The sequence below is a fragment of the Heptranchias perlo genome, chromosome 7 (assembly GCF_035084215.1).
Source record: "Heptranchias perlo isolate sHepPer1 chromosome 7, sHepPer1.hap1, whole genome shotgun sequence".
In the NCBI taxonomy this organism is placed as follows: Eukaryota; Metazoa; Chordata; class Chondrichthyes; order Hexanchiformes; family Hexanchidae; genus Heptranchias; species Heptranchias perlo.
This window is the reverse complement of record NC_090331.1, coordinates 62,547,580-62,561,409: the sequence shown is the minus strand read 5'-3', so window position 1 is coordinate 62,561,409 and position 13,830 is coordinate 62,547,580. Positions and strand designations below refer to the sequence as shown.

Sequence of the window (13,830 nt, the reverse complement as noted above, 5' to 3'; positions counted from 1 at the left end):
ACAACAAAAATTAAGTAATAGTTCCCTTTGTATTTTATATATATTTTTCTTTTCTTAAAAAAACTGCGAAATCACTTACCTTAGCTCCTTCTAATCCACTACCACCAGGCAAGCCTTGTGGTCCTGTAGGCCCTAAAGGACCTGGGGGTCCACGCTCACCTGAGAGACCAGCCTCGCCCTAGATTTTAAAGTTTGATAATTAAATATTGCTAACTCTTAAAAATACATTGTTCAAAGCCAAGCTGATGCAGGACTTACTTTTGAACCAGGTTTTCCTGGGGTACCATTTTCACCACGGGGTCCCTAGCACAAAGAAAAATAGTCAAAGTGAGTCACTGCTGTAAAAATAAAAACAATTTTGAATGGTCTTTCAATGGTTTAGGAAGTGGTTAAAACCAATGGCTGAACATAAAATCACAGGGTGGACGGATTAATGTACTACAATTATCCTCAGCTCCTGTTTCACTGGGTCCACGAAGATTTACTCTGGGTTGCTGTCTTCAGAGTATATCCTGCAAGTCCTGCATTTTGTTCTTTGACTCCCTTATATACTGCAAGACATAGGGGGAAGTTTCCTTGGGGCTTCTCCTGCTCCGCCACCATAACGTCACCGGATGTTCGGTTTACGTGTGCAAAAGGGGTTTCCACCAAACTTCCGGTGGTAGAGTGGGAGAAGCCCCCAGGACATTTACCCCTTAATCCCGCCTTGTTGCCCAGAAAACACAGTAAGAGTACCCTTTCCGAACTAAATGACTCCAGGCAGGCCGACTTGTCCAATGTCTAATCCCTATTATTAAGTCCCTCTGAACAATGAGTGGCCGTGTCCCCTTGCACAGAAATAAAAACCCATGGAGATCATCACAGCATATGGATTCAGAGGGGGCATTTTCATCTCACTAACGCCTTATATTTTTAGGCATTTAATGCTGGAGTTCTACATAATCTGATTTTTGGGTGGAGTTTGATTTGGCCCAGGACTCCTGATAAAACAAAATTCTACTTTTGACAATGGAAACTTTGTACATCTTATATTTTTAGATTTCAAGAAAGCTTTTGATACTGTGCCACACAAGCAATTAATTCACAACTAGTAGGAAGGCTGGGAATAGGAGAGTAACTGCTGAGAAGGATTGACAATAAGCTGAACCAAAAAAAAAATCACATACTGCTTGTGGATAGTGATAGATTGACATGGCAAGAGTGTCCTATTAATATGGGTGGGGAATTGGGTAGGAGGTAGGAGAGAGAGAATAGGGATAATGGGTATGTACACCAATTGGCAGGATGTGACTACTGGTGTCCTCCAGGAGTCTGCACTGGGGCCTCAGCTTTTCACTATATTTATCATAAGAATATAAGAAATAGGAGCAGGAGTGGGCCATACAGCCTCTCGAGCCTGCTCCGTCATTGAAAAAGATCACGGCTGATCTTCAACCTCAATTCTACTTTCCCGCCCGATCCCCATATCCCTTGATTCTCTTAGAGTCCTAAAATCTATCGATCTCAGCCCCCAATATATTCAACGTCTGAGCATCCACAGCCCTCTGGGGTAAAGAATTCCAAAGATTCACAACCCTCTGAGTGAAGAAATTTCTCCTTCTCTCAGTCCTAAATGGCCGACCCCTTATCCTGAAACTATGCCCCCTAGTTCTAGACTCTCCAGCCAGGGGAAATAGCCTCTCAGCTTCTACCCTGTCAAGCCCTCTCAGAATGTTCAAAATCAAAATACTTTGGATGCTGGAAATCTGAAATAAAACAGAAAATGCTGGAAATAACATTTCCAGCATTTCTCGGCACTATTTTTTCTCCCCTTGTCCAGTCTCTTCTGACCTACATCTGTGACTTTTCCGATGTTCCCCACCACTTTAACAGTTTCCAGTTCCCTGGCCCGAACTGTCTCCTTTCCTCCATGGAAGTGCAGTCCCTCTACACCTCCAAGCAGGATGGCCTGTGGGCCCTCTGTTCCCTCCTTGTTCGGAGGCCCAACCAGTCCCCATCCACCACCGCCCTCCTCCGCCTGGCTGAAGTTGTTCTTATGTTGAACAACTTCTCCTTTGACTCCATTCACTTCCACCAAATAAAAGGTGTTGCTAAAGGAACCCGTATGGGTCCCAGCTATGTCTGCCTTTTTGTGGTATACGTGGAACATTCCTTGTTCCAGTCCTACTCAGGTCCCCTCCCTCGCCTCTTTTTCCAGTACATCGATGATTGTATCGGTGCCGTTTCCTGCTCTCACTCCGAAATTTCATCAACTTTGCTTCCAATTTCCACCCTTCCCTTGCCTTCACATGGTCCATCTCCGACTCTTCCCTTCCCTTCCTCAACTTCTCTATCTCCATTTCTGGGGATAGGCTGTCGACCAATATCTATTATAAGCCCACCAACTCCCACAGCTACCTTGATTACACTTCCTCCCACCCCTCTTCCTGTAAGGACTCTATTCCCTTCTCCCAGTTTTTCCATCTCCGTCGCATCTATTCTGACAATGCCACCTTCCACACCAGTGCTTCCAATATGTCTTCCTTTTTCCTTAACCCCTCCACTGTAGTTGACAGGGCCCTCGACCACGTACATCCTATTTCCTGCACTTCTGCCCTCACCACTTCCCCTCCCTCCCAGAACCATGATAGGGTCGCCCTTGTCCTCATCTTCCACCCCACCAGCCTCCACATTCAACATATCATCCTCTGCCACCTCCAGTGCAATCCCACCGCCAAACACATCTTACCCTCCCCGCCCCTTTTCAGCATTCTGAAGGGATCACTCCCTCTGGAACATCCTAGTTCACACTTCCATCACCCCCAACACCCGCTCTCCTCCACACAGCAACTTCCCATGCGAGCGCAGGAGATGCAACACCAGCCTTTTCACCTCCTCCCTTCCCACCGTCCAGAGCCCCAAACACTCCTTCCAGGTGAAACAGTGGTTTACTTGTACTTCTTTCAATTTAGTATTCTGTATTCACTGCACACAATGCTTTGCTGAACACCTCCGCTCTGTCCGTAAGCGTGACCCTGACCTGCCGGCCGCTTGCCATTGTAATTCCCCATCCCACTCCCACTTTGACCTCTCTGACCTCGACCTTTAACACTGTTTCAATGAAGCTCAATGCAAGCTCGAGGAACAGCACCTCATCTTTCGATTAGGCACTTTACAACCTTCTGGACTCAACACTGATTTCAATAACTTCAGATCATAACCACTGCTCCCATTTTTTCAGACAGCAGATGCTGGTTTTGGTTCTGCTGTTGCCATTTACAGCTACTCCTGATCAATCTTTTGTTTCTTTACTTGTCCCATTATCACCCTCCTCACCTTGCACCATCATCCCTTTTGTCATTTAATCACTCCTGCCCTCCACCCTATCAGAGACCTTCCCTTTTGTTCGTTCCTCCCCTCCCCTTCCTCTCCCCCTTTTCCTGGCTCTGTACTTGCTTAAAAACTGTTTAATCTTCGACTTCTTCCAGTTCTGATGAAGGGTCAGTGGGCTGGGGGGGCGAAGGTGCGCGTGGCAAACCCGCATGAACCAAACTTACTGTTTCTGACCTGATCGCACGTTGAACGATATGATTAACGTCCTCTCTGGGTTTCACGCCTGGCAGCTAGCCTGATTGACAGGCTAACTGCCATCAGGAGCTGCAACACGGGGGGGGCAGTGGAAGGGAGGGGGGAGAGAAAGAGAGATGGCGAGACGTTATCCGGCGCTGGAAAGGAAGACCGGGAGGGGCAGAGGGGAAGATCGGGGAGGGAGAGTGGAAGATCGGGGGGGGGGGGGGTGAGAGGGGAAGATCGGGGGAGAGGGGACGATCGGGGGGACATTGGGGGAAGATCAGGAGGACATTGGGAGGGTGAAGAGGGGGACATCGGTGGGGCATTGGGAAGGTGAAAAGGGGGACATCGGGAGAGTAAAGAGGGGGTCATCGGAGCAGGAAACATTGGACATCGGAGCAGGTTTCAAAGGTAGGTGCATTTAGTGTTTTCATTTCCTAGCATGTTTTTTTATTTAATTTATTTGGTTTCTTGTTCCCTGATCCGGCCCTTCGTGTCTGGTTTCACCAGGCATGAATCAGAAGCCGCGGGCAAGCCGCCCAAGTAAGTTAAAAATCTTTCTAACTACTTAATCTGTCACAGGTAAAGTGCCTTAAATACCTCAATGAGGTACATTTGGCCCTTTAACTGTCATCCCGCCGGCTTTAATTGCCGGTGGGACTTCTGTTTTCGGTTCGCCCGCACGCACACAGGTGGGTCCCTGGGAAACTCAGAAGTCGGCGGGTTGGAGCCAGCTTCCGAACCCGAACGGGATTTCCCTGATTTTCAGAGCCCTCAATGCACCCGCGTTTGCCTCCTAAAATCACCCCCGTTAACTCTGTTTCTTTCTCCGCAGATGCTGCCTGACTTGCTGAGTATTTCCAGCATTTTCTCCTCTCAGAATCTTATATATTTCAATGAGATCACCTCTCATTCTTCTAAACTCCAGAGAATATAGGCCCATTCTACTCAATCTCTCCTCATAGGACAACCCTCACATCCCAAGAATCAATCTAGTGAACCTTTGTTGCACTCTCTGAGGCAAGTATATCCTTCCTTAGGTAAGGAGACCAAAACTGTGCACAGTACTCCAGATGTGTTGCACCCAAGCAGAACCGGGACCAATATCCTGGTGGGGGCATTTGCTAGTTCTGTTGGGGAGGGTTTAAACTAGTATGGCAGGGGGATGGGAACCAAAGGGCAGGTACAGATAGGACAAATACAGACCAGAAAATGGGAAGTAGAAAAGCAGTTAGTGACATAGTTAGTGACTCAGAAAGCCAAAAGAAGCAAAGTTAAATAGTGTTCAGCACAGGAATTTGATGGGGTTAAAGGGTATATGCTTCAATACAAGGAGTATTACAAACAAAGCAGATGAGCTAAGGGCACAGATAGACACATGGCAGCATGATATCATTGCATTAACAGAAACCTGGCTTAAAGAGGGGGATAATTGGCAGCTCAATATCCCTGGATATAGAGTTTTCAGGCGGGATAGAGTGGGTGATAAAAAAGGAGGGGGATAGCATTATTGGTTAAAGAATCAATTACATTTGTGAGAAGGGATGATATGCTAAATGGATGATCAATTGAGGCCATATGGGTTGAGCTAAGAAATAAAAAAGGGGCAGTCACACTACTAGGAGTGTACTATAGACCCCGAATAGCGAAAGGGAGATAGAAGTACAAATATGGAGGCAAATTTCTGAGTGCAAAAATAAGAGGGCAATAATAGTAGGGGACTTCAACTACCCTAACATCAACTGGGATTCAAACAGTGTGAGGGGCACAGAGGGCGCAAAATTCTTGATCGGTGTCCAGGAGAACTTTTTTAGCCAGTACGTGACAAGCCCAACAAGAGGGGATGCAATTCTAGATTTAGTCCTGGGAAATGAAGATGGGCAAGTGGGTGAAGTGACAGTGGGTGACCATATTGGGGATAGTGACCACAATTCAGTTAGTTTTAGCATTATTATGGAAAAGGACAGAGTTAAATCAGGAGTAAACGTTTTAAATTGGGGGAAGGCAAATATTACAGAACTAAGAGGTGATTTGGCAGAAGTGGACTGGACACAACTACTTGAGGAGAAATCAGTGCCAAGCCAGTGGGAGGCTCTAAAAAGTGAAATTCTACGGGTACAATGCAGACACGTCCCCTCAAAGAAAAAGGGTGGCACAGCCAAATTTAGAGCCCCCTGATTGTCTAGAAGCATACGGGGCAAGATAAAGCAGAAAAAGAAAGCTTATGACTGTCACAGAAAACTAAATACTGCAGAAAGCCTAGAGGAGTATAGAAAGTACAGGGATGATGTAAAAAAGGAAATAAGGAGAGCAAAGAGAGGGCATGAAAAAATATTAGCTAGTAAGATTAAAGAAAACCCAAAGATGTTTTATCAGTACATTAAGAACAAGAGGATAGCTAAGGAAAAGGTGGGACCTATCAGGGATGATAAGAGTAACTTGTGTGTAGAAGCAGAGGATGTGGGTAGGGTTTCAAATGAATATTTTGTCTCCGTATTCACAAAGGAAAGGGATGATCTGGAAGTAGTAGTTAAAGAGGAGAGGTGTGAAATATTGGATAAGGTAAACATAACGAGAGAGGAAGTACTAGAGGGACTGGATTCCTTGAAAGTTGATAAATTACCAGGGCCGGATGGATTGTTTCCTAGGCTATTGAAGGAAGCCAGGGAGGAAATAACGGATGCTCTGAGGATCATTTTCCAATCCTCACTAGATACAGGGGAGGTACCGAAGGACTGGAAGACTGCAAACGTAATACCATTGTTTAAAAAGGGTACGAGGGAAAGGCCGAATAATTATAGGCCGGTCAGTCTTATCTCGGTGGTAGGCAAACTATTAGAATCAATACTGAGAGATAGGATAAACTATCATTTGGAAAGGCATGGTTTAATCAGGGATAGTCAGCATGGGCTCGAATTTAGCAGGCCTGCGGGTTCCCAGCGGGTGGTCGTCCGGGAGCGTCGAAAACGCGAACGGCGAAATTAGTGGGTTGCCCACGCGATCGTAGCAGGCAACACACTAATAGGAATCAATTACCTGCTCCTCCGGGGTCCACGGCGCTGGCCTGCGCGTCGGGCGGGCTGCGCATGCGCAGTACGATCTGTCAGCTGGAGGCTCTCTAGTTAAAGGGGCAGTCCTCCACTGACAGATGCTGCAACCAATGGGACAAATTGCAGCATGGAGCAGCCCAGGGGGAAGGCTGCTCCCAGTTTAATGATGCCTCACCCCAGGTATCATCAGATGGGGTGAGGAGGAGGGGGAGGACACAGATCTTCCCCCCGGCGGGCGGGAGGAAGCGGCCTGCCTCTGCCACCAAGAAGGCCTGGCTCGAGGTGGCAGAGGGGGTCACCTGCGCCACCAACATATCGCCCACCTGCATACAGTGCAGGAGGCGCTGCAATGACCGCAGTAGGTCAGCCACAGTGAGAACACGAAGTCTTTCCCCTACACTCCGTCTGCCACAACACTGCCCCCACCCCAAATCTCCTTCGGCACCGCCAACACTATTCTGTCACATCACCCTTCATGCCCACTCACACCCCATCCTCATCTTACCTCCACCTACTCACCTCGCCAGTACTCATCCTGCCACTAACACGCGACCCAATCCTCATACAATCTCATGGCTCCATCCCATACTCACCCTCTCGTGCATCTCCCTCACGGCCAGCCTCACTCAACCTGCCACCACCTGTGCTGCAGCCACAGGGCATGCATCACATATGTGCAGTAGGCAGGGTAAGGCAAACGTCTCGTCAGCATGAAGGGGGTGCACAAGGGTGTCTGAGGGTTTGTCATGGGTGTTACCCATATTGAATTTCAGAGCCACAAACAGCACACATTATATTGACACCACCACTGCCATGTCTCCGCGAATCCTGTCCATTGTGTCCAATAATGCCCGCTCCTGGGTATCACTATGAGGACCCACCACTGATGCCACCCATCGTGTTACTGCAGAGTAGGTGCAGGTGTATTTGCAGGGCTCGTCTGCGCAGACAACTGAGAGACATCGGCGGTGTTGCCGGCTGCACCCTGGAAGGATGCGGAGGAGAAGGTGTGGAGGACAGTGGTGACTTTGCCAGCGACAGGTAAGCAGTTGGTGCTGGGGCCAGCCAGGAGCAGCTCGGCATGAAAGAGGCTGCAGATCTCCACGACTACATGTCGAGCGAATCTGCGCCTCCCTGTGCACTGCTGCTCGGAGAGGTCCGGGGAGCTGCGCCTCGGTCTGTGGACCCTGTGGCGAGGGTAGTGCCCTCTGCGACGCGTCTCTCTCTGCGGTAGCCCTCCCTCCTGCTGTGCAGGTCGGCGTGCAACCACACCGTGTTGGGGGGATCCACGTCTCTGCGGCGGACGGCGTGGACTGCGAGGCTGCTGGTGGTGGTCATGCTCTTCGTCCTCCGAGGGTGTCCACACACCACCCAACTGGCAGGTGTTGATCTGAGGGGTTGTGCAGGGTAGGTGTGTGGGTCCTCGGACTGGGGCTGCGGTTTCGTGTCGGTCTGTCCTCTGGCTTGGCCGGGGGGTGGTAGGGGGCAGGGGTTGCCCTATGTGACGCGGTGGCCTCCTGCGTGGGTGAGGGCGCTCCCCCGTGGAGCGCACCTTGGCACCTGCCACAGGCTGCTGGCTGCAACACGCCTGGTTTGAAGGGTCCTGTTTCCCCCAGTGTGGGAAACTGACTGCTTTGACCGTAAAATCCCACACTTCCTCTTTTGACAGCTGCTTCAGCTCATTAACTGACCACAACGAGCAAGTTAAGTGCTCTCAAGTGGAACCCCGCTGGCTTTAATTGCCTGCGGGATTCCCACCAGCGGGGCTTGCGCGCGCAGCCCCGCACGTCAGCGCGGTACCCGGAAGTGGCCGGGATTTCGTCCGAATCCGGTCACGTGATCGGAGATCGGGATTTTCGGGGCCCCCCCGCTGGAAACCCGCAGGTAACCCGACCCTAAAATCGAGCCCCATGGATTTGTTCAGGGCAGGTCATGCCTTACAAATCTGATTGAATTCTTTGAGGAAGTGACAAGGAGGATTGATGAGGGTAGTGCAGTGGATGTTGTCTACATGGATTTTAGTAAGGCATTTGACAAGGTCCCACATGGCAGACTGGTCAGAAAGGTAAAAGCCCATGGGATTCAGGGAAATGTAGTGAATTGGATCCAAAATTGGCTCAGTAACAGGAAAGAAAGGGTAAAAGTCGATGAATGTCTTTGCAAATGGAAATCCGTTTCCAGTGGTGTGCCACAGGGCTCAGTGTTGGGTCCCTTGCTGTTTGTGGTATATATTAATGATTTGGACTTGAATGTAGGGGACATGACTGGCAAATTTGCAAACGGCACAAAAATTGGCCGTGTAGTTGATAGTGAAGAGGATAGCTGTAGACTCCAAGAAGATATCAATGGGTTGGTGGAGTGGGCGGAAAAGTGGCAAATGGCATTCAACCCGGAGAAGTGTGAGGTAATGCACTTAGGGAGTGCAAACAGTAAAAGGGAATACACAGTAAACGGGAATATATTGAGAGGGGTAGAGGAAGTGAGAGACCTTGGAGTGCATGTGCACAGGTCCCTGAAGGTGGCAGAACAGGTAGATAAGGTTGTGAAGAAGGCATACGGAATGCTCTCCATTATTAGCTGAGGTATAGAATACAAAAGCAGGGGTGTAAGGGATGTAATGATGGAACTGTATAAAACGCTGGTAAGGCCACAGCTGGAGTATTGTGCGCAGTTCTGGTCATCACATTACAGGAAGGATGTAATTCCTCTGGAGAGAGTGCAGAGAAGATTTACAAGAATGTTGCCAGGGCTTGAAAATTGCAGCTACGAGGAGAGATTGGATAGGCTGGGGTTGTTTTCCTTGGAGCAGTGGAGGCTGAGGGGTGACTTGATTGAGGTGTACAAAATTATGAGGAGCCCAGATAGAGTAGACAGGAAGTACCTGTTTCCCCTAACGGAGAGTTCAAGATCGAGAGGACATAGATTTAAGCTGATTGGCGGAAGGATTAGAGGGGACATGAGGAAAAACTTTTTTACCCAGAGGGTTGTGGGTGTATGGAATTCGCTGCCTGAATTGGTGGTAGAGGCAGGGACCCTCAACTCTTTTAAAAAGTACCTGGATCTGCACCTAAAGTGCTGTAAGCTGCAGGGTTACGGACCGGGTGCTGGAAGGTGGGATTAGAATGGGCACCTGGTTGTTCTTTGAGCCGGCGCTGACACAATGGGCCAAATGGCCCCCTTCTGTGCTGTATCTTTTCTATGGTTCTATGTAGTCTCACCAATGCCCTGTACAATTACAGTAAAACTTCCTTACTCTTGTACTCCAACCCCCTTGCAATAAAGGCCAACATACCATTTACCTTCCTAATTGCTTGCTACCTGCATGTTAATTTTCTGTGTTTCTTGAACGAGGACACCCAAATCCCTCTGAACACCAACATTTAATCGTTTCTCACCATTTAAAAAATATTCTGTTTTTCTTTTCTTGCTGCCAAAGTGAATAACCCCACATTTCCTCACATCATACTCCTTCTGCTACCTTCTTCCCCACTCACTTAACCTGTCTTTATCCCTTTGCAGTCTCTCTGTGTCCTCCTCACAGCTTACTTTCCCACCTAGCTTTGTATCAACAGCAAACTTGGAAACATCACACTCGGTCCCTTCATCTAAGTCATTAATATAGATTGCAAATAGCTGAGGCCCAAGCACTGATCCTTACGGCACCCCATTAGTTTCAACCTGCCAACCTGAAGATGACCCGTTTATCCCTACTCTCTGTTTTCTGTCCATTAACCAATCCTCTATCCATGCTTGTAAGAAAAGCACTACATAATCTTTCTGCATTATTGTAAACCTTATATTAAAGTAGACTATACATGTTAGTTAGCTGAGAACAAAGGGCTTGCTGTCTTTATCAAAACAAGCTTTTTACGACCTTGTGAAAGAGAAGGCCCCTTTTGGCTAGTGAGCACCTGGTGCCATCTTAATGGCCTTGTCTGTGTGGTAGTGAAAGTGAAAGGGAGTCATCCATAGCCTTGTTGTGATTTCCTTGAAGATGCTTCCGAGAGGTCACTAATCATTAAGGAGGTGGTAGTACCACCGGAGGAATATAAAAGGGAGTTATCCAGAGGTTTATTATTCTTGGTGTGAAGATAAATGCTCATCAATAGCGAGTTATTAGTGCCACCTGTGAAATCCAGGGAATACAGACTTATAGCAATCCCTTTTGAGACAAAGGGGACGATTGATGGGAATCTCTTACAAACATGGTGAGTGTGAGTTGATCTGATTGAAGTTGTGTTGAGTATTGGTGAGTGTGAGTTGATCTGATTGACGGTTGTGTTGAGTATTGGTGAGTGTGAGTTGGTCTGATTGACGGTTGTGTTGAGTATTGGTGAGTGTGAGTTGATCTGATTGAAGTTGTGTTGAGTATTGGTGAGTGTGAGTTGATCTGATTGAAGTTGTGTTGAGTATTGGTGAGTGTGAGTTGATCTGATTGATGGTTGTGTTGAGTATTGGTGAGTGTGAGTTGATCTGATTGACGGTTGTGTTGAGTATTGGTGAGTGTGAGTTGATCTGATTGAAGTTGTGTTGAGTATTGGTGAGTGTGAGTTGATCTGATTGACGGTTGTGTTGAGTATTGGTGAGTGTGAGTTGGTCTGATTGACGGTTGTGTTGAGTATTGGTGAGTGTGAGTTGATCTGATTGAAGTTGTGTTGAGTATTGGTGAGTGTGAGTTGATCTGATTGAAGTTGTGTTGAGTATTGGTGAGTGTGAGTTGATCTGATTGATGGTTGTGTTGAGTATTGGTGAGTGTGAGTTGATCTGATTGACGGTTGTGTTGAGTATTGGTGAGTGTGAGTTGATCTGATTGAAGTTGTGTTGAGTATTGGTGAGTGTGAGTTGGTCTGATTGACGGTTGTGTTGAGTATTGGTGAGTGTGAGTTGATCTGATTGAAATTGTGTTGAGTATTGGTGAGTGTGAGTTGATCTGATTGAAGTTGTGTTGAGTATTGGTGAGTGTGAGTTGATCTGATTGAAGTTGTGTTGAGTATTGGTGAGTGTGAGTTGATCTGATTGAAGTTGTGTTGAGTATTGGTGAGTGTGAGTTGATCTGATTGAAGTTGTGTTGAGTATTGGTGAGTGTGAGTTGATCTGATTGACGGTTGTGTTGAGTATTGGTGAGTGTGAGTTGATCTGATTGACGGTTGTGTTGAGTATTGGTGAGTGTGAGTTGATCTGATTGAAGTTGTGTTGAGTATTGGTGAGTGTGAGTTGATCTGATTGAAGTTGTGTTGAGTATTGGTGAGTGTGAGTTGATCTGATTGAAGTTGTGTTGAGTATTGGTGAGTGTGAGTTGATCTGATTGATGGTTGTGTTGAGTATTGGTGAGTGTGAGTTGATCTGATTGATGGTTGTGTTGAGTATTGGTGAGTGTGAGTTGATCTGATTGAAGTTGTGTTGAGTATTGGTGAGTGTGAGTTGGTCTGATTGACGGTTGTGTTGAGTATTGGTGAGTGTGAGTTGATCTGATTGAAGTTGTGTTGAGTATTGGTGAGTGTGAGTTGATCTGATTGAAGTTGTGTTGAGTATTGGTGAGTGTGAGTTGATCTGATTGAAGTTGTGTTGTGTATTGGTGAGTGTGAGTTGATCTGATTGAAGTTGTGTTGAGTATTGGTGAGTGTGAGTTGATCTGATTGACGGTTGTGTTGAGTATTGGTGAGTGTGAGTTGATCTGATTGACGGTTGTGTTGAGTATTGGTGAGTGTGAGTTGATCTGATTGAAGTTGTGTTGAGTATTGGTGAGTGTGAGTTGATCTGATTGACGGTTGTGTTGAGTATTGGTGAGTGTGAGTTGGTCTGATTGACGGTCGTGTTGAGTATTGGTGAGTGTGAGTTGATCTGATTGAAGTTGTGTTGAGTATTGGTGAGTGTGAGTTGATCTGATTGATGGTTGTGTTGAGTATTGGTGAGTGTGAGTTGATCTGATTGACGGTTGTGTTGAGTATTGGTGAGTGTGAGTTGATCTGATTGAAGTTGTGTTGAGTATTGGTGAGTGTGAGTTGATCTGATTGAAGTTGTGTTGAGTATTGGTGAGTGTGAGTTGATCTGATTGAAGTTGTGTTGAGTATTGGTGAGTGTGAGTTGATCTGATTGATGGTTGTGTTGAGTATTGGTGAGTGTGAGTTGATCTGATTGACGGTTGTGTTGAGTATTGGTGAGTGTGAGTTGATCTGATTGAAGTTGTGTTGAGTATTGGTGAGTGTGAGTTGATCTGATTGAAGTTGTGTTGAGTATTGGTGAGTGTGAGTTGATCTGATTGACGGTTGTGTTGAGTATTGGTGAGTGTGAGTTGATCTGATTGAAGTTGTGTTGATTATTGGTGAGTGTGAGTTGATCTGATTGAAGTTGTGTTGAGTATTGGTGAGTGTGAGTTGATCTGATTGACGGTTGTGTTGAGTATTGGTGAGTGTGAGTTGATCTGATTGACGGTTGTGTTGAGTATTGGTGAGTGTGAGTTGATCTGATTGAAGGTATGTTGAGTATTGGTGAGTGTGAGTTGATCTGATTGACGGTTGTGTTGAGTATTGGTGAGTGTGAGTTGATCTGATTGAAGTTGTGTTGAGTATTGGTGAGTGTGAGTTGATCTGATTGAAGTTGTGTTGAGTATTGGTGAGTGTGAGTTGATCTGATCGACGGTTGTGTTGAGTATTGGTGAGTGTGAGTTGGTGCGTAAGAAGTTAATGTGTGTAACCGTAAATCGATGAACAATATCTTGTAATCTAGTACAGGGCATCAATTTTGATAATTTTGGGATATATCTTGGTTGTACTAAAGTGTGATAGCTGTTAGTTCTGACAGCACACCCTTTTTTTAATCTTATGATTGGCTGTGGTCAGGAAAAAAAAGTGACCAAAAAACGGAACAGATTAAATAAAGGATATCTCGTATCTCCTTATAGGAAAATCAGGAAACCTAGAACAGCTCGGAGAGTTGGTTAAGATCATACCCACAAAAAGTATGTGGAGAAAAGTAATTGGAAAGCTATAGCTGTCTTATGGCAAGGACAGCGAATTATAAAACTTAAGAAACAATTAGAAACTACAATTAGAAACTGGACTAACTAAAAACTAAAATGAACAAAGGGAAATGTTGCGTGCGTCTGATAACGGGCTCCGTCGTTTTGTTTCTGAAGAAAGGTAACCCCTTCTGTGGACACAGACATCTGTTTAATTCATCAAGCAACAACCTTTGCATCTATTTAAAATAATTGACAAAATGAGATTTAATC

At 46.4% G+C, this 13,830-nt stretch overlaps 1 protein-coding gene across 2 annotated transcripts in view; it reads right to left on the bottom strand.

Annotated features, from left to right (window-relative positions):
• LOC137323781 (collagen alpha-1(III) chain-like) overlaps nucleotides 1–13,830 on the bottom strand; it is a 147,941-nt gene that overhangs the window by 45,746 nt on the left and 88,365 nt on the right. For both annotated transcript variants that reach the window (XR_010963444.1, XM_067987704.1), the window contains exons 29-30: nucleotides 259–303; nucleotides 80–178 (exon numbers count right to left, since the gene is read on the bottom strand). Coding sequence is in view for 1 of the 2 variants with exons in the window: in XM_067987704.1 (XP_067843805.1) it covers nucleotides 80–178; nucleotides 259–303 (144 nt within the window). In the remaining variant the exon portion in view is untranslated. The remainder of the gene's footprint in view (nucleotides 1–79; nucleotides 179–258; nucleotides 304–13,830) is intronic.